A 21,434-nucleotide genomic window follows, 5' to 3' on the forward strand; every position below is an offset into this window, starting at 1 on the left:
ACTGCCCACTGTATTTTTACAGTCACATCTTCCTACGCTATATTAAAATTGGCCAATTGGAGGGAGGGTCGTCCAGCCGGCCGGCAGGCAGACCTCTGTGACCGGGTATAGCTCAGTCGGTAGAGCACTCGCCTTTGGACCACAACTTCATGGAGTTCGATCCCGGGCACCGCCAACTCAGCGAATGAGCACAGCACGACTCGGTGCAGAAAGTCGTGGGGGGAAGTACTCACCATAGTCGCTCTCATAGAAGACGATGAACTTTAGCCAGCGGAGCTCGGATATCAGGGTGAGCAGGACATCGTTAATGCGCACCGGTGGCCGGGCCGCCAGAGTGTAGCTCTCCCCGTCCGGGCTGGGGTTGAGCTGGCAGGCGGTGCGAGGACTCCCGTCCCCGCTCCTCTGGATGAACAGGTGGGGGATGTGCATGGCGTCCGTCAGCGACTGCAGGGCGCTGGCTGCCGCGCACCCTGTGGAGGTCACCAGCGCCAGGATCCCCTGGTTCATCAGTTCACAGGCTGTGGAGGAGAGGACGGAACGTGATCAAGGACAAGATACGGAAACGGAGGAACGGCCGAGTCTGAACCAGAAAAGAGCGGTTTAGAGATGACATGGAGGGGCAAACTCGAGGTGGGAGGAGGGCATGGATGAAGGAAGAGGATGAGGAATTGGAGGAAAGAAAGTGTGGGGACTGGAGGAACTGAGCATAAGGCCTGACTCACACCTTCGCAACAGATTGATGTATAGCTGATGCATGAGACTTATTGACTGATGCAAGCTCACAATGCATTTCCAATGGGAGTCACATGGTTTGACACAACATTTGTGTTGTATGAGGGGGTGGGGGGCAGTCGAAACACAGCCGAAAGCCGTACAACCCAAATGTTGTGTCAAACCATGTGACTTCCATTGGAAATGCATTGCGAGCTTGCATCAGTAAACAAGTCTCATGCATCTAGCATCCAACAATGTTGTATGCTAGATGCGAAGGTGTGAGTCAGGCCCAAGAGTGACTGGGGAGAAGGCAGAACTGAGCACACGAGTGACTGGGGAGAAGGCAGAAGGCGAGGGCAATAGAATCAGAAATATGTGGGACAACATTTTGGACATTTGAAAACAGAAATGTTGTGGAAATGAGGGAATGAGGGAAGAAGTTACAACGTTTAATGGCAAGTTCTAAGCGTGTGTTACTACACAAGCTATGGGCAAGCCTAACACACGCTGGGCTCAATGAGACAGAATCCTTTGCATCGTGATGAAAGATGCATTGGGGGGGCAGGGGGTCTCACATTAATCCTTTAAAGAGAAATGGAATCCCAGAAATAAATGTGATTGTTGTGACCTCAAAATGAGTGCTCACAGAAGAAACCAATACAACCAAAGAGATGGAAAAGCAGCAGGACGGAGGTTGACACGCTCCGCTCAATTTTAGGAGTTTGTGACAGAAAGGTAATAGGTAAGTGATGTGAATTCATATATATTTTTAAAGAAAAATATCAAATGGATAGACAGAAGTCTTAATTGTTGCAGGTAAGATATCATTGATTGGGGGACTGAAATAAAAATTACAAGTTGAGGTAAAAGTGATAATATCACCTTTACCTCAAGTTGCTATAGAGCGTCCCAATGCATTTTTCCCATAGACATTTCAAAAAGTATTTATTTAAAGACGGTTACGCCGTGGACAAAGCCAACTCGAGTCGTGACAACTCATGACAACACAAACAATATTTTGGACCAAACAAATAATTACAAAGAAGAAAAACAACCAAAAAAGTGTTGTAACCTGCCGTTTTTTTCTTCTTTCTAATTATTTGTTCGGTGTTTGTTGTCATGATTTGTCACGACTCGAGTTGGCTTTGTCCGCGGCGTAAACGTCTTTAAATAAATACTTTCTGAAATGTCTATGAGGAAAATGAACGGAGAATAATTTCCTGGGCCATGGTAGGGGGCGGGACTGCGACGCTCTATATTTAAAACGTATTAAAAAATCCCCCCCACACACACACGCGTGGACACACTGCTTTTTATCGAGAGCAATTAAGACTCATGCCAATGCGTCTGTTAGTTGGCCCCTTTTCCCCGCATGCTTGCCCATGCATATAATCTCTGTAAAACCTTGTTTTCCATCCTTTTAGACAAGGTCAACATTGTCGTCTAGAACCAAATGCCAAGATGCATGCTCAAATATTTAGTCACTTAAAAACAACATGAGCATCCAATTAGCTCAATCATCAACAGCAACATAACAAGCAGTTAAAATGACAATATTTCATGCCCTTGCAGGTTGATATGTCCACCATTTACGTTGTTGATGTTTTGAGTTAAGACCTCTGACAATCAACATTACTTTACATTACTTGTGCAATGACTATCATATTATGTGTCACATACAGCAGGGGTTCTCAACCCGTGGGTCGCGACCCCTCGGGGGGTCGCCAAATTATTTTAGGGGGTCCCCAAATTATTAAAAAAAAATAATAAAAAAAAAGATTTTTTTTTAAATTTTATTTTCACGATTTTTCAAAAATAGCAGACCTACAAGCTCGTAGCGCGCCACTCGGTGGCGCGCTATGAGCTTGTAGATCTGCTATTTTTCAATAGCTAAATTATAACAATGCTTAAAACATCAAAAGGGGTTCCCGCCCAAAATGGTTTAAGGTTATTGTAGCAGTCAATTTATATTGGGGGTCGGGAGGGGGCGGGGCGGGGGTCCCGAGACATTGCCAAAGCATTTCCGGGGGTCCCCGGCCAAAAACGTTGAGAACCCCTGACATACAGTACAGTACTAGCTATGAATTCCTGTTCTGTCTATAGAAGTGTCTATTTGTACGTCTCTAAATGTTTTGATGATTTGAACATGGTGGACCCTGTTGGAAACAAGTGTAATGCTTAATTGGGTCGTCCACTCACAGTTAACAGCCTTTGTATTGAGTTTGTGCTTGAAATGTACTGTAATTCTGCAAACTGTTAATAAATTCTTCAATCAATCAATCAAAATAGAGCGTCGCAGTCCCGCCTCCTACCCTGGACCAGGAAATGAATCCCAATGCATTTTTCCCATAGACATTTCTTAAAGTATTTATTTAAAGACGGTTACGCCGCGGACAAAGCCAACTCGAGTCGTGACAACTCATGACAACACAAACAATATTTTGGACCAAACAAATAATTACAAAGAAGAAAAACAACAAAAAAAGTGTTGTAACCTGCCATTTTTTTCTTCTTTCTAAAAAAAATTGTGTTTGTTGTCATGATTTGTCACGACTCGAGTTGGCTTTGTCCGCGGCGTAATCATTTCCTGGTCCAGGGTAGGGGGCGGGACTGCGACGCTCTATTGTGTGGTGAGGACTCAGTGAGGACCCAAATGCAGCAAGGCAGGCAGAGTTCAAAACCAATGGATGTTTCAATAAGCAGAGACTACTTCACAATCACAAACTGATGAAACACTGATCAATGGCCCGACATGGACTGATTGTGAAACAAGGCTAATTTACACATGATGGCTGCTGATTACATAATGAGATACAGCCATGGGGAAGACATGTACATTACACACTTCAATAAAGAAATGAGTTCACCATATCAGTGTGGTTTGATTTTAGAATTTTGCTGGACATCTGCAACAAGACGTTTCTGCCCAGCCAGCCTGCATCATTCACAATACAGGATGTATTGGCTTAATACCCATTTAATTGACTAGCCCTGACACTATGACATGACTGCCATAGCGTGTGCGTCATGTGAACCATGGCTACCCATTGACTAACATGTACTGTAACTGGACAAACAGACTAATACATAAGTGGGTGGGTGGAAGTTCCAGACCCACAGGAACGCACCCAGGGTGCCGGCCCGGTTCCGGCGAGCCGCCCCGCGTCCAAAACGGTTGAGAAATGACAGAGTTACCGTGTGCCGGTCCCTCTACTGTACCCTCTATTGTACTGTACTGTACTGTACTGTAACTGTACAGTACTGGCACACCCGCAATCATACAGTTAATATGTGTGTGTGTGTGTGTTTGTGTTAGGTTGCGCACAGGTGGTGAAAAACAACCATGCTGTTTTCATGCTCATACCCAGCCAGGCAGGTAGGCAGGCACCCACCCACACACACACACACACACACACACATAAGTCCGTAAGGGAGTGGTTGCACCACTCAAAAATACATGACAACAAATAGTTCAGTTTCCAAAATAGCACATTACTATTACAGTGGGTTGGGATTATTCCATTAACATCATCATAGAGTCACACACAGTAGCAGCTTTGGCCTCTTCAGTCAGTCACTATGCTAACTTTAGCTAGCTCAGCTGCTAGGCTAAACTGCTAAACAGGATATTACTACACCCAAACAAACATTGTGGAGACAAACGGCCAGCTTTTCCACCATCAAAATACCCCCTGGTTATATACTACTCCATTAACCCACATTATGATATCTCACCTTAACAATTAAGACAGAACACACAAACTGTCTGTCCATCCTGCATCATTCATCTCTTTCTCTCTCTGTCATTATGAATGTAATCTGTTGAAGTTACAATTTGCACGAGTTCTTATTGATCACTGTTGCACTGCTCATCTAGGCTGCATTGATATTATCATAGGAAATAGCCTACCATATTTTTTATTTTATTATTTGCAGCTGAACTTGACTGTTATTAGCCTAACCGTAAGCCTACATAGCCTACAGACGTTTGAATGTGCAATAAATAGGATGGACCACAGTACTGTGGTAGTCTCTCAGTTGAAGTTATATATTTCTTTCACAAGTTAAATTGACGTGTTTATATTATTATGGTATTTACCATAGGCAATATTGTTGTTGTAAAAAAAATGTGCCAGTGAGCACCTGCAACTGCACTGTTTAATATTGCATGAGGACTTGGCTTCAATAAATGAGCCCAGTGAGTTTGTGATTGTGAAGTCTTCTGTGTATCTGTATTAAACACCTGCCTTGCTGACCTGTGTTTGCAGGGTCCACCCAACAACAGTTTGGGACATTATGTATTATCATTGTTTTCGTGAAAGCTTATATATAGTGTCTGTGTGAAACAAAATCCAATGTGGACGTGTACACTACAGCCACGGTTCCAAAGTGGTACTTAATATACTATACTATACTAATATAGTCTGGGAACCCCTGCACTACTCAGTAAACACATTGTTTAACGTCATCAACGACATTTGACATCAAACCTTTTTACATTTTAATTAAAAACACTTGCTATGTGTCACACCTAGTGTGGGTAGTATGAAAACCGGGAAAATATGTAGAAAATAACCTCCTGGCAGTCCCTGATGCAGAGATGCTGTTTGTATTTATTCATACAGACCAAAACAAAAGTATTTACAGAGATACTGGATAGGTGGCCCTAGCTCCTTCCACCCCCACAGTCGTACTTTTACTGCCAGGCAATGGGAGGCCTCCCTACATATAAAGGCTAAGCCCCTCCCACTGGAACATACCACCCTGAATTGATTCCACAATTACACCAGTACTTCATAGTATTCATCACATATTATACATCACTTATTATTCAATCAATTAACCATATCATATAACAATGAGAAAACAGGGTACTCTAAACAAACCCTCATACTGTTGGTATGTTCCCCACACCCCACAGCTGAAAGTTGCTCCCTACCATGGAGACAACAAGCAATTAACAATCAAGCATCAACCAATATACATACACAGCCCAAAATAATATAATTCTCTGCAACATACACAATATATCATCAGTGGCAGGGTGAACTGCCACACTATGCATCCCCTGTCTTTGATGCATTATAAACATACTTATGCTGTATAATTATAAGGACTCATAAATAATCATGATGCTAATCATAATGCTTAGATTTAACAAAATGTCTATGAGGGTACGGCATTTGTGAAATATTATGATACTTGACCTTTTAAGTCATTATACAATGCTTTGTTATTACTGCTTTTATAAAGCATTATGATTATTTATGACTTTGTATAACTAGATTATAAGACATTATGTTTATAATTCTAAAGCATTATACATGGGATGCATAGCAAGTGTCACCAAAATATTGCATTAAATGTAATAAAAAACATGTATTAATTTGTATGTCCTATAATAAACCCATACGCAAACATCTACCTGCCATTGTTTGACATGCATTATTTGCAACGTTTACACATTCAAAGTTCAAATTTCACACCCTCAGACAAACACACTGACTAAACCAAACAGTAGGCTACATCAGACGCCTGTGCAATTATAATTAGACACCGAATCACTCTGAACAAACAGAAGCCTCTCTCTATCATTAACTGCAGCATCATGTAGAAGAGCAGCAGTTGACATTGGGAAAATGCTTAATAGAGTAGTGCTACTTTTAGAAGTGGGGGAGTGCATCCATACCGCTTTGTCCCCCCCCCCCTCTCTACACTAAATCTCTTGGCCAAAAATAGACGATCTATACGCTCACAACGCTTCGCAATGCGTCATGTTGTTGTGAGCTTGTACATATTTGACCTGAGATCAGATTCTAAAAATGTCTTCTACTTCCTGACAGTTTTCTGAAAAAGCTGTTTCTATGTCAGTCGTTCTTCGATTTTTCAAAAATATCAGACCTACAAGCTCGTAGCGCGCCACTCGGTGGCGCGCTATGAGCTTGTAGATCTGCTATTTTTCAATAGCTAAAGCATAACATAATGCTAACACCAAAAGGGGTTCCCACCCAAAATGGGTTAATAGAGTAGTGCTACTTTTAGAAGTGGGGGAGTGCATTTATACCGCTTTGTCCCCCCTCTACACTAAATCTCTTGGCCAAAAATAGACGATCTATACGCTCACAACGCTTCGCAATGAGTCATGTTGTTGTTGAGCTTGTACATCTGCTATTTTTAGCTAAAGTTCCCCACAGAATATCATGGATGCTGGGGTTCGAGTGGTCAATCAATTGACCGAAAACAAAGCTGTACGAGCTTGACAGTTGATCCAAAATGAAAAAACAAACAGAAAATAGTTCTATTTTCTCTTTTGAAGATTTGATAAAAGAAATCACACTTTGCCCTATAGTGTGGGTAGTGTTTGCCGAAAATATAAGGCACATGTAGGAAGAACAGCCAAAAGTTGGAGAAAACTGTCAGAACAGAGACCTTGGATGCAGAGAAGTCGGTTCTTTATTCACCTTTTCACAGACCATCAAAACTGAACGAAGGTATTCACACAGTAAACTGGGCAGATTGGCCCTATAGGTCCTCACACCTCTGCAGTCCTGCTCCCACTGCCTGGCAGTGGGAAGTCTCCAGAGTCCCTACTTATATAGGCTAAGCCCCTCCCACGGACCATACCAACCCTAAATTGATTCCACAATTACCCCAGTTACTTCTCAATGTCCAGAGACATCACATTTCACGTACACATTTAAAGTGTTACAAAATATTCAACCCATTATCTACAAGTACATAATATACACAATGATAAATACTCTTAACAAACCCTCACACTGTTGGCATGTTCCCCACACCCCACAGCTGTTAGTTGCTCCCTACAAAGAAGTCAACCAATTATCAATCAACTTGAATCAAGCATCAAACAATATATATATATAAAGTCCAACAAATGTAACTCTCTGCAACATAAACAATAATTCAGAGTTCAATTCAGTGTCAGGGTGAACTGCCACACTGGGGTTCGAGAGGTTAATCAATTGACCGAAAACAAACTGTACGAGCTTGACGGTTGATCCAAAATGAACAGAAAATTGTTCTATTTTCTCTTTTGAAGATTTGATAAAAAAATAAAAAAATAAAAGTGAAGAAAGGGAAAAATCTATCTATATTTAATGATGAGCATCAGCTGCATAATAAGGAGCCCACTAGGACTACGGGGTTTTGCCTAATGTAGCATATTATGATTATGGCAGAGCATGCGGTAAACTAAAGTCCAAAATAGCCTAAACATCTGCAGATCAGTGGGGTGCTTTTAATTTAAACAGCTTTAATTTAACAGCTGAGCATAATGTACAAAGCAAACAGCAGTTAAACATTATTGTATCCCACCCAATATACTACACAGTGAAATCCTTGATATTAAATGATCCTTTTGTAAATCAGAGAGTGAACATGTTTCATTTCCGAACATAGATGCTGTATCCGCCATAAATATACAGTATACACGTACTGTAACTGGCCGCTGCAGTTCACTATATGAGTCATCCATTCGTGGCTGCCATATTTAGCAGATGCCACCTAATGCATGTATATATGCATGCAGTGTGTTGAGGCAGGGGGTCGACTCTCTCCACAATTTATACCATCACTCAATGTGCTGAATTCTCAAGCGATTTCTATGAGGATTGGTTTGTTACAAATCTGACATGTACAGTAATTATGTTATATACTGGATGTCAAACTCAAGGCCCGGGGGCCAAATCAGGCCCGTGAATGAATTATCTCTGGCCGGTGGGATGATATTTAATTACTATTAGAACTGGCATGCATTGATGAACTGATAAACTCATTAAGAAAATAATAAAATATGATCCTCTTGGTAGAGGGTGTCGATCTCCTGGGGGTGATGGTGATCCTTGTGACCCAGGCCTAAAACTGGCGTACAGGTGGGAAGGAAAAAGATGTATAAGAGTATACTCGAAGTCTATCCCAAAGCTGTCTTTCTCTTCATTCTTAATCTCCTTTTTGCTGTTGTGTATATTTATATATGTACTCGTCATTTTTTGTTGTTGCAGTAATTATTGTTGTTAATATCCAATACCTTTCATGTGAGGAAACAGAGTATGCAGTGCACAAAGACGTGACAGAGAAAGAGGACAATGATGTACTTGTATTTATGCTGGGGGGGGGAAGGTGTGGGGAAATGAAATGTTTTGTTCTTTAAAATGTTAAAAACCAAATAAAAATATATATATTTAAAAAAAAAGAACTGGCATGCTGCCATGCTGGTATATTGCGAACAAATCCAATGTCCTAAATAGATACTAACAGTAATTGCTATGGATCAGAAAAAAGTTTTAATCTCAGATACTTAAAAGTACTACATACAGTAACAGGCATGTTTCTTGCCTGAGTTACGGCAAACTACACTGTTTAATATGTGGTATCCGAAACCAGGACCCCAAGAGCCCAGTCACTATAATGCACCTCAGGGCTGGTTCTAGCCTGCCACGAAGGTGGGCAGGATGAATATATACAGTATGGGGGGGGGGGGGGGGTCCCTGCACGCGCGTGGCCAAAACATTTCTGGCGAGTCAAATACCTGTAGCACCCCGAAATGCATAGACAAATAGGGCTGTGCATCTTTGGGTGTCCCACGATTCGATTCGATTCCGATTCTTGGGGTCACGATTCGATTCAACTCCATTTTCAATCCGAAAACTTTTTAAAATTCAAAAGCATTTTTTTTCCAGATTCAAAACTATTCTCTATTCAAAATTATTCTCGATTCAATACATAGGATTTCATCACAATCTACTCCAGCCAACTGAAGTGACTATACTACAGTAACTTGAAAATGACTGAAGACATGATGTTTACTGTGATTAGGGTGAGCTTACATTTCATATCACAAACACCATTTAGTGACAACTCCTGTAACTGTAATTTTTGGAAATTATGAATCGATTTTGAATCGTCCATAACGGGAATCGCGATTCTAATTCGAATGGATTTTTTTGACACCCCTAATAGAAAACTATGCTATCATCATGTGAGTTTATCTATCCATCTATCTACTGTATCTTCTCCTTCTTTTACTAACAGTAACCCAATTTCCATCAGCCCCTGTTCAGGTGGGTCTAGATTTCTCTAAAAATTATGCCCACCTAATCAGAAATGAGAAATGGTACAGATATTTTGTGGTATTTTTTTACATTGGCTAAAAATATATATTCCCCATAACTATTGATTGGGTGGGCAGGACTCACGTTTGGGTGGGCTCTGCCCAGGCGCAAAAATGTTTTTAAAAACGTGTTGGAGTGGAGCATACAAGTGTGTGGGTTCTATTATATTACTCTTCTTCTTAAATCAGAGTGTACAAATGTAATATGGGACCATTAACAAAGGTTTTACCAATGATACTAATTAACATTGTGTTCCATTAAGTTCAAACAGAGTCAGGATGTTCTCTGAATGGCCTGTTACATTAAATGGAACGGAACCAGTACCAGAAAGGTGCACTCCACAGAGAGACCATTGTTACTCTGCCAGCTGTTACTTTTAAAACCAGCTTGCAAATGAACAGTTTGTTCTACTTGAGTCAGAGCTTGAACATGTATTTCTTGTTAGAATGGGCAGCGTGCTGCTGGGATTTGGTGGTATTTTTGTATACATTCACAAAAACTATGAAATAATATTGTGGTGAGGGATTGGAAAACATATTTGGGGAGTGCCTACTGGTAGCATGCACAAAAGTGTTGGCGGGACATTATACGTATAGCTTCAGATTTTTTTAATCTTGAGGCCTGCCTTTGGCTGGTGGAGATCATTAAAAACGCCTGTGTTTCATGTCAAAATGGCTGCCATGAAAATGTATGAACAACACAACACCTATGAACAACTATGAAGTATGAACAACTTTTTTAATAATGTTTGTCTCCGCCAAGGCTAGAGACTATGGGCTCCATTTTTGTCACCGCTAAACCCCTTATCCCTAAACGTCTTTGCCTTTTTTTTTACTATTTTGCTAAACATTTTTGAATAGTTAAAATGGCCAGTCTACAAGCTCACGACGTGTCAGTGTAGATTGGCTAGTTGAACTATTCAAAAATGATTTTCAAAATAGTAAAAAAGGCAAACAAGTTTAGGGATAAGGGGTTTAGCGGTGACGAAAATGGAGCCCTATATTTTTGCCTCCGTCTGTCCGTCCTTCTGTGTGTCAGTAGCCTATGTCTGTGAGCAGCTAATCTCCGGCACCATTGGGCAGATTGCCGTGAATCTTTTCACACACACTCTCAGTAGGCCGATACTGTATGTGGACCCTAGGAAGACTATAGCTGCTTTAGGGCACAGCTAATGGGGATCCATACAAATAAACAAACCTCTGCCACAAATCTTTTAACCCATTTTGGGTTTATAAATTATGTTATAATTTAGCTATTGAAAAATAGCAGATCTAGGTCTGCTATTTTTTAAAAATCGTGAAAATGGTGGCACAAATCTTTGAATATGATATATTCTTTCAGACGACTTTTTATTTATTTCGACGTCAGGCCTAAATCTTTTAATCGGCATAACGGCGGCACTTCAAGCCGCTTCACATTTTGGCCTATCACTGTTGAACTGTAGGTCACACAATCAATATTTCCATGGATTCTTTGAATCACAATGAGAAAATATGTAGGCCCCAGGTCCGACAAAAACTCCATTTTGGTTATTTTGGCTTTTGGCTATAACCTTTGTCCAAAACTCACATAAGTTGGTACACATCTGAAGTAATGTGATCAAGAAAAATCACTCAAATTTGTCATATACCATACTATAACTGCCTTCCAAATTTGGAGGGCCCCAACCTAGTGGGGACCTGCACTCAGTGAAATGCACTTTTCTGGTGTTTCCTTTTTTTGTGTGTGCAAATAAATAAAACTCCAAAAGGTTTATTACACATCCTTGTAGTGTAAATCAAGTGCATGGCAACAGCGCTGACCAATATATGGTTTTGTGGCGTGTAAGCTTTGATCTCACACAAAATGTATTGGAAAACATAATGATCAACATCAAGGGGGAACACAATAATTCAAGGCTATATGCATTGCGATGGTATTTGATTTGGATCCACTGTAGCATTAAAGGAGATGTGAGGAGATGTAAAGGAGGAATAGAAGGGGGAGGAGGGTGAAGGAGAAGAGAGTCATCAGGGATGAGAGAATGAGGCAGGAGGATCTGAGAGGAGGAGGAGGGTGTTAGTAAGGATGGAGAATAATAAGACTGGTTGTTCTGTGAATAGACTCATACTGGGAGAAGTGTGCGTGTGCGTGTGCGTGTGCGTGTGCGTGTGCGTGTGCGTGCGTGCGTGCGTGCGGGCGTGCGTGCGTGCGTGCGTGCGTGCGTGCGTGCGCGCAGAGAAGAAAGGACTATTAACGTGACAAATGAGGAATTCATCAGTTGACTTCCTGCACAGGACTACATTAAGGCAGCGTAAATCAGGAGCACAGGGGCAACTAAATAACAATAACACAGAGATGAGGACGACATCAGAGAGAGGGAGGGGGTGGGGGGACAAGGTGGATCAAAAAGAAAGGGGATCATTGTAGCCTTTTGCAAGGATGCTCAGTACATAGAATGAGAGAGAGAGAGAGAGAGAGAGAGAGAGATACTGCAGATACTGGGGATGTGCAACAGGCTATTTGGCAGCTATTCCCCAGTGCACCGTAAAATGCTAATGCTCTTCTTCTCCGTGGAATTCTGTTAGGCTGGCCTCAAAACGTCCAGATCCGGATGAAAGCCCACTGATCCCAGTGACGGACAGCAACACACATCCAGAGTCACAGCCCTCACACTGCAGTGCATTAAGCCATTTTGGCCTGACGTCGAAATAAAGAAAAACGTTCGCTCTGAAATAATATATACCTATTCAAAGATTTGTGCCGCATTTTTACAATTTTTCAAAAATAGCAGACCTACAAGTTCATAGCGCGCCACTCGGTGGCGCGCTATGAGCTTGTAGATCTGCTATTTTTCAATAGCTAAATTATAACATAATGTTTAAAACACCAAAAGGGGTTCCTGCCCAGAATGGGTTAAACATGACCAGGATAATGATGGGTGACGTTTTAGTCAGGCATCAGCTATATCTCATAGATGTGGGCAGACGGAATACTTGCAAGTCAAGAAAACTAAAAGTTTCAGGTCAACATATATTTTATTTAAGGCTAGAAATTAAAATAATTGCTTTGTACAGTTGCAGTAGTGACTTACTCTGGATGAGAGCAATAGCTAAAGTGGAACAGCACATTATAACTAGTATAACTTAGGTGGTTATAGAGGCACATAGAGAAGTGCTGTAATGTCTGTGTCATAATGCATTATAACCAATGTGTTTATTAAATGGAATAATGTCTTATAGACATCAAAAATATGCTATAGCATTTGTCACTTTACTTAAAAGGTCACAAAGTCATGCTATAGGGTATTATAAAATGGTACAACTGCTAATAACCATTAAAGAATGTTGCCACTTTACTTAAAGGTCTCAAAGTCCTGCTGTATTGACAACAGTCAAGCAAACGACTAGTGGAGGACCTGCATTCCACTTCATATTAAATATGAAGTACCATAGAAATAGAAATACCATTCAGAGGACATTCCATATACTGTACACTCTTAACCCATTTTGACCCGAGATCAGATTCTAAAAATGTCTTCTACATCCTGACAGTTTTCTGAAAAAGCTATGTTTATGTCAGTGGTTCTTCGATTTTTCAAAAAATAGCAGACCTACAAGCTCTTAGCGCGCCACTCGGTGGCGCGCTATGAGCTTGTAGATCTGCTATTTTTCAAAAGCTAAAGCATAACATAATGCTAACACCAAAAGGGGTTCCCGCCCAAAATGGGTTAAAGGACCACTTCACCACGTTTCAATCTTCATAGGTTCTCACTCATGATCATGGTCCTGAGGTCCATTTTGTTCCTACTCTGTCTGTGTCTCATAGGATGAACATTAGTAAGGACCAATTACATGAATATAGGTTGAAAAGTGGTGAAGTGGTCCTTTAAAGAAGTTGTGATTAAAGCAAGTTCAGGTGACCACCCTCTACTTATCACAGCCACTCCTCATTCACAATCACCTCCTTATAAATGGTAAATGGTGCATTTAATAGCACCTTTATCCAAGGCGCTTTACATAGATTGTGCATTACATTCACCCATTCATACACTGATTGTGGCGGAAGCCATGCAAGGTACCAACCAGCACATCGGGAGCAATTTGGGGTTCAGTGTCTTGCCCAAGGACACTTCGACATGTAGACAGGAGGAGCCGGGATTCGAACCGCCGACCCATGGATCATTGGACGACCTGCTCTACCTCCTGAGCCACAGTCCACACATATTTTGCCTTCACTCATCATCATCACCCACTCATTCTGTCTACCCATGGGGGGGGGGGGGGGGCAGAGACGGTGCAGAGATGACATTTCCTGACTACGCCATGCACCCTGAAGGTCTATTCATAATCCAGTTTTAGGTGATAAGGTGACCACTGAAAACTACAACATGAACACGCCGCGGTGGTAAGCGACTCACCGCTCACCCAAACACATCTCTGTTTTTACCAGAGTAATCTAGTAAGAGAGTAATGACACTCCCGTTGACTCTCATTGTAACAATGGAATGCGGAAGTGCTCATTCTATCTCAATGGAATAGTTCCAGTTATAGGAGCAATGTTTGGAACTATCGCCCATAGGCACCCGCTTTGCGGCGAGATCAAAGCGTGTCACCACTCTCTTACTAGATTACTCTGGTTTTTACTAACCACCTTATCACCTAAAACCGCGGTGTATTTTTTTACATTCCGTTTCTCTCCAAAGTTGAATGTTGCCACTATTGTTGTAGAAGCCATAAACTACACAGGTTCATACGGATGTTTTTGGGCATCTTTGTAAAGTTAGTGTTAGTAAAAAGGCTGGTAAAAGAGTAACGTTTGAGCAGACTAACATCAGTCACTCTACCATTCAATGTAGTAGAAGACCTGCGAGTTTACACCGCAGATTATGTCGTCTCCGCCTACAGGAAATACATTTGCTGCGACCATGAGACCCATTTCTTCTTTCTTTGGGGCAGCGGTGGCCTAAGGGTTAGAGGAGCGCCCTTGTTGCCGAAAGGTTGCCGGTTCGATTCCCCGGATGGGCAGGAAAAATCTGGGTGGGGAAGTGATTGTCATCACTCACCCAACACCGCTGAAGTGCCCTTGAGCAAGGCACTGAACCCCCAACTGCTCCCCCTGGAGCTGCTTAGTGGCCAACAGTATGTAGGTCAGCTCCCAGGTTTTAATGTGTGTGTCTGTCTGTGTGTTTCTATGTGCAGGGCGTTGCTGAAAATGAGCACCTGTGCTCAGCTACTTCCCTGGGTAAATAAAGAATAAAAAAAAAAAAAGTCTCGCCCTACCTTGGGTTCCTCATCATCCCGTTTCACATTCATCTCATTACGTTTCAATAAAAACGACATGGAATGCATGTCCTGGATGTTTCTCTCGCACACACACACACACACACACACACACACACACACACACACACACACACACTTTAGGGATCCTTTACCCCCTACCTTGTACCTAATCTTACCAGACTGTGGCCAAAGTGTGTCTGCCATTCCATTTTGGCTTCATAATGGATATGCCAAGCCCATTAGGTGGCGGACAACCCTCTGACAGGGAGAGGGGAAGGCTCTGAAGTCATTGGCAAGGATGATAATGATGGAATAATGACTCCTAAATGTTCCCCCCGAAGTGGACAGTGCTCATCACTCATCCCCGGCATGTATCTGACACCTAATGTCAGCCTTACTCCATGCAGCCACACACACACACACACACACGCACACACACACACACACACACGCACACGCACACGCACACGCACACGCACACACACACACACACACACACACACACACCATGGAGGAGGGGTCCGCTGCACCAAATCATAGTGGTCTACAGTAGAGTAGGCCTATATGCAGTCGTTCTTCGATTTTTCAAAAATAGCAGACCTACAAGCTCGTAGCGCGCCACTCGGTGGCGCGCTATGAGCTTGTAGATCTGCTATTTTTCAATAGCTAAAGCATAACATAATGCTAACACCAAAAGGGGTTCCCGTCCAGAATGGGTTTTAAAGGCTGTTTGAATGCTTGAATGTTTGGATGGATGGCCATTGGAAGGACTTGCATATTATTGTGCAATGGGGTTGATGTTGAGCAACAGTTGTTTTGGAAGTTCAAAGAACTCATCTGGTCTCATCAACTCAACCCTTTGTGGTTGATCCATAGTATAGCGGCTCAGCGGTGACTGGTATATGATGAACGATGGATTCGGCGTATAGGTGAATACATATTTAACCCATTTAGGCCTGACCTCAAAATTAAAAAAAAATCTTCTAAATCCTCCAGTTTTCTGAAATAAATATTTTCACGATTTTTCAAAAATATCAGACCTACAAGCTCGTAGCGCGCCACTCGGTGGCGCGCTATGAGCTTGTAGATCTGCTATTTTTCAATAGCTAAATTATAACAATGTTTAAAACACCAAAAGGGGTTCCCGCCCAAAATGGGTTAACGCACCTAATCAACACTTTGCATATCATTAACAGACGATTGGATTACCAAACACAATGAGATCATTCAAATTGTCATTCAAATGAGAGAAGAAGCGAATGGGGGTCGGGGTGCGGGCGTTATAAGCCGAATTTCTCCTCCGACTCCTCCGCGCTCATAATTGAAAAACCATTAAAAAGGCATCTGCCACGCGGATTAAGGCCAATCAACACGCACTGTGCATAGTGTTTTGAAATACAGTGTTCTTCTATCGCAGATGAGCTCGCGCCTCATCAGGCCAGTTCAGCACTGAGGGGAGAGATTGGAACGAGGAGGGAGAAATTATCATCAATACACCAGGCCAAGGAAAGGAGGCATCACAACTTTTTGCCAAGCAATCTGCTTGGCAAGAGGATAGCGCAAATTCTATTCCTTGTTGAGCCACGGTGGAAATGCAGCAAATCACCACACCGCTGCCGTAGTGGAAAAATCACACAAATTGGGGCTGTCTCAAAGATTTCACAGTCTAAATAACACTGTCTCATTTGGCAACTCTGACTCGGAGCACAATCCTGGGAGTTACCGCTGAGAATGGCGCTGCAGTGGCTGTCGAGTTAATTTTCCTAGCTTGCAGAGATGCTGGGAGCGGCGTTCAACTCCTGCAGACAACCTCAAACACGTAATGCTCACACTGAAACCTTAACCCATTTAGGCCTGAGGCCGATTCTAAAAACGCCTCTAAATCCTGACCTAAGGTTTCTGAAAAACAAATATTAGCAGTATAGCAGCATCAAATCTTTTACATTTTTGAATACTGTACATACTGTACAGAACCCAAAAATGGGCCTGAGGGGGTAAAACACCAAAAGGGGTTCCCGCCCAGAATGGGTTAACTGTACACTACAAATCATCAGCAGTCACTTGAGAAAATGTTACAGTAAATAAGTTGCATCTGTTGCTCCTTTGACTATCGTCTGTGTTGGGCCACGTTATATTCAGGATGAGCGCAGTCATTAGGGGTGTCAAAAAAAAATCGATTCGAATTAGAATCGCGATTCCGTTATGAACGATTCAAAATCGATTCATAATTTCCAAAATTATTATTATTATTTTTTATATATATATATTTTTTTTAAATATTTTGTTTCTGGTTACAGTTACAGGAGTTTTCACTACATGGTGTTTGTGATATGAAATGTAAGCTCACCCTAATCACAGTAAACATCATGTATTTAGTCATTTTCAAGTTACTGTAGTCACTTCAGTTCAAGACTGGAGTAGATTGTGATGAAATCCTATGTATTGAATCGAGAATCATTTTGAATAGAAAATCGTTTTGTATCTGGAAAAAAATGCTTTTGAAATTTAAAAAAATAATCGTTTTTGGATTGAGAATCGAGTTGAATTCGTCAATCGATTTTGAATCGAATCGTGACCCCAAGAATCGGAATCGAATCGTGGGACACCCAAAGATTCACAGCCCTAGCAGTCATGTCTTCCCAAATATAGAGTGCTCTCATTCCGTATTCTGGGTCACGGCTGAATAAAAGAGATTAGGATCAAGAGGTAATCCACCTCTGATTCAACATTTGATCCTCAACCACAACCAGTGTGACGGGTGAACACTGCACAAATAAACCCTTCAGCATTCACGGCGGTATTACATGAAATTGTAGAAGCACCAACAATACCGGAGAGGGATTGTCGAAAAGATACTTGAGCAGCGATGAGAGTTCCTTTTTTTTTTACACAGCGAAGATGCCACATTTTCCCTATATGATCGATTACAGTATAGCAGACATGATATAGCCCACCATTAACCCATTTTGACCTGAGATCAGATTCTAAAAATGTCTTCTACATCCTGACAGTTTTCTGAAAAAGCTATGTTTCGATGTCAGTCGTTCTTCGATTTTTCAAAAATAGCAGACCTACAAGCTCGTAGCGCGCCACTCGGTGGCGCGCTATGAGCTTGTAGATCTGCTATTTTTCAATAGCTAAAGCATAACATAATGGTTCCCGCCCAAAATGGGTTAAAAGTATAGTGAATTAGTCTTAAAACTGTCACTCAGCAGGTAAAATTGGCACATACTGTACTGTGCACTTTGAGTATTAGACAGTGGAAAGTTCCCAAGTGGACCTAAATGATCCATATCGCAGTCGTGCTGAGAGGAGATGAATGTTGTGTCATCGCCTGGTTATGAATGGGCCCTTTCCACATTGGTTTTGGCAGCTTTCTGCTATATAATAGCCCTTCACTACACATTATATATATATATTTCAACATGGCAGCCGCATCAGTGCCACCTCCGCCATCTCAGCCTTGTGCAAGACTCTAATGACGCATACCCTGTTCAGAAGGAACAATCCCCCTCCTCTCTCTCTCTCTCTCTCGGTCTCTCTGACCCATGTGCTCTTTCTTTTTCACAACATAAACATCCATGGCATCTTCTCTTGCTTACACTCCTGCTGTCAGGCCATGATAACCCATTTAGACCCCGAGTTAAAAACATTCACTTTGAAAGAATATATATTCAAAGATTTGCACCACATTTTTCAAAAATAGCAGACCTACAAGCTCGTAGCGAGCTTGTAGGTCTGCTATTTTTCAATAGCTAAATTATAACACGCCAAAAGGGGTTCCCGCCCAAAATGGGATAAGGTTGTCTCCATGTTATTGTTGATAAGTCTAGCCCGTACCATCCCAGCTACAGCACTCTGCCACAGAGTGTTTGGCTGCCATCTTCTTGACAACAGGCAGGTAGGGATGTCAGTATAGGCATCAGTGTGATTGGTAGACAGTTGTATTATGCAAATATATGAACTGATTGACGGACTGACTGGGTAGCTAGATATACTGTATTAGATTTTAGACGGCTGGGGAAGACATACTGATACTGTAGACATACGCAGCTAGATTTGCCCAGGTCCCAACAAGGAAAGAACGTCAAAGTCAATGGCTCTTAACTTTTGACTCATCACTTGACTTTATCGCTTCTTAACGTTCTCAACGTTTTTGGCCGGGGACCCCCGGAAATGCTTTGGCAATGTCCCGCCCCCTCCCGACCCCCAATATAAATTGACTGCTACAATAACCTTAAACCATTTTGGGCGGGAACCCCTTTTGGTGTTTTAAGCATTGTTATAATTTAGCTATTGAAAAATAGCAGATCTACAAGCTCATAGCGCGCCACCGAGTGGCGCGCTACGAGCTTGTAGGTCTGCTATTTTTGAAAAATCGTGAAAATTTTTTAAAAAACAAAATCTTTTTTTTTTTTTTTTTTTTGAAAATAATTTGGGGACCCCCCAAAATAATTTGGCGACCCCCCGAGGGGTCGCGACCCACGGGTTGAGAACCCCTGCTCTAAGGTACTGTACGTATGCTCTCGCGGAACGATGCAGCATGTACACACGGTGAGATCTGCCAGCATCTCTGTACTTCAAACTTCAATGGCTCCGTCAACGGATCCACTTGCTCGTTCCACTTATGCCATTCTGAGGCATGAGGTGATTAACCGTGATGAGCCCTAGTCCACACACCACCCACACTCCACCTCTGCAACACATTTTAACTCCCATGCCATTCCTTGCCTTTCTGATGTATAATAGATTTAATTTCCATTCTCGCTTCACGCACATATGTTGATTAAATATGAGTAAATTAAACCATTCTTTGCTCACTGAGGCATTAACCCATTTTGACCTGGGAACGATTCTGCGAATGTCTTCTAAATCCTGACTGTTTTCTTGAAAAAGCTATGTTTTTCTATGTCAGTCGTTCTCAAACACTTTCATGTCACTTTTCCCGATTCTTAAAAAATAGCAGACCTACAAGCTCATAGCGCGCCACTCGGTGCCGCGCTATGAGCTTGTAGATCTGCTATTTTTCAATAGCTAAAGCATAACATAATGCTAACACCAAAAGGGGTTCCCGCCCAAAATGGATTAATAACTGCTATCTGACCTGCACCGTGCACAGGCTGGCCATGGAAGACCTGCCAAACTCATTATGTTCCTGCACACAGTGGCAAAAGAGCCACTGCTCCGCCTCTGCCTCCGAGTTGGGCACGCTGAAGTTGAATGAATATCTGTAGTGTGTACTGTAGTGTAAAGCACCATGAAGTCTTTGTAGCTTGACAAAGAGAAGGGATTTTCCGCCACTCTTCGTGTCTGAGGCCTTATGCTAAGCGTCGCTGCTATTTTGCTCTTCGCTGCACAAGCTGAAATCGATCAGGCTCTATTATGTATAACTTAGAGAACATAAAAATGGATCGCGGTTTGACAAAGAGGACCAGTTTTCTCTGAGGTATCATGGCTCTATTTCTGTTCTCTGTCATCTCTATGTTGACTTATACCATAGAGGGGCTAGAAGAATTCAGTGACAATGACTAAATAAGATGCCCAAAATGGCATGAATATAATGTAACCTGGAGTATAGTTTTGACTGCTCATAATAACCTATAGGGCCCAGCAAAATATCCCAAAAGGGGCGTAAACATTTGCCGCTTCCATCCTTGTTGTGGGGCAAGTAGGACCCTATAGAGCGTCGCAGTCCCACCCCCTACCAGGGACCAGGAAATGATTCTCCGTTCATTTTCCTCATAGACATTTCAGAAAGTATTTATTTAAAGACGTTTACGCCGCGGACAAAGCCAACTCGAGTCGTGACAAATCATGACAACAAATAATTAGAAAGAAGAAAAAAAAACGACAGGTTACAACACTTTTTTTGTTGTTTTTTTTCTTTGTAATTATTTGTTTGGTCCAAAATATTGTTTGTGTGTTGTCATGAGTTGTCACGACTCGAGTTGGCTTTGTCCGCGGCGTAACCGTCTTTAAATAAATACTTTCTGAAATGTCTATGGGAAAAATGCATTGGGATTAATTTCCTGGTCCATGGTAGGGGGCGGGACTGCGATGCTCTATAGGAGAGACACAGATCAATCACTTTGCTAGAGTGACATGAGCTTGTAGCCTAAACAGTGACTTTTCCATTCTATTACACTACTTTAATGGTGCAGATTTGCTCGGTTCATACTAGTGCCATAACAGAAGGACTTTAGAAGGAAATATTTTATTGTCTGGACTTTCTATCAAACAATCAAGTTTCAAGCAAATGTGCACTGACGGCGCACAGAACCATGGATGCATAACAGCCACGCACTGGTCATTTAATTAAGCCACA

The 21,434-nt window shown here is 41.9% G+C and overlaps 1 protein-coding gene across 1 annotated transcript in view; it reads right to left on the reverse strand.

The window, feature by feature from the left end:
* The window catches only part of grid1a (glutamate receptor, ionotropic, delta 1a), a 455,767-nt gene that overhangs the window by 189,547 nt on the left and 244,786 nt on the right, over positions 1-21,434 (reverse strand). Inside the window, 1 exon segment of the mRNA XM_079513136.1 lies at positions 234-518. Within this exon segment, the coding sequence (XP_079369262.1) occupies positions 234-507 (274 nt within the window). The 5' untranslated portion in view covers positions 508-518.

Source organism: Electrona antarctica (genome assembly GCF_951216825.1).
Source record: "Electrona antarctica genome assembly, chromosome: 10".
Classification (NCBI taxonomy): domain Eukaryota; kingdom Metazoa; phylum Chordata; class Actinopteri; order Myctophiformes; family Myctophidae; genus Electrona; species Electrona antarctica.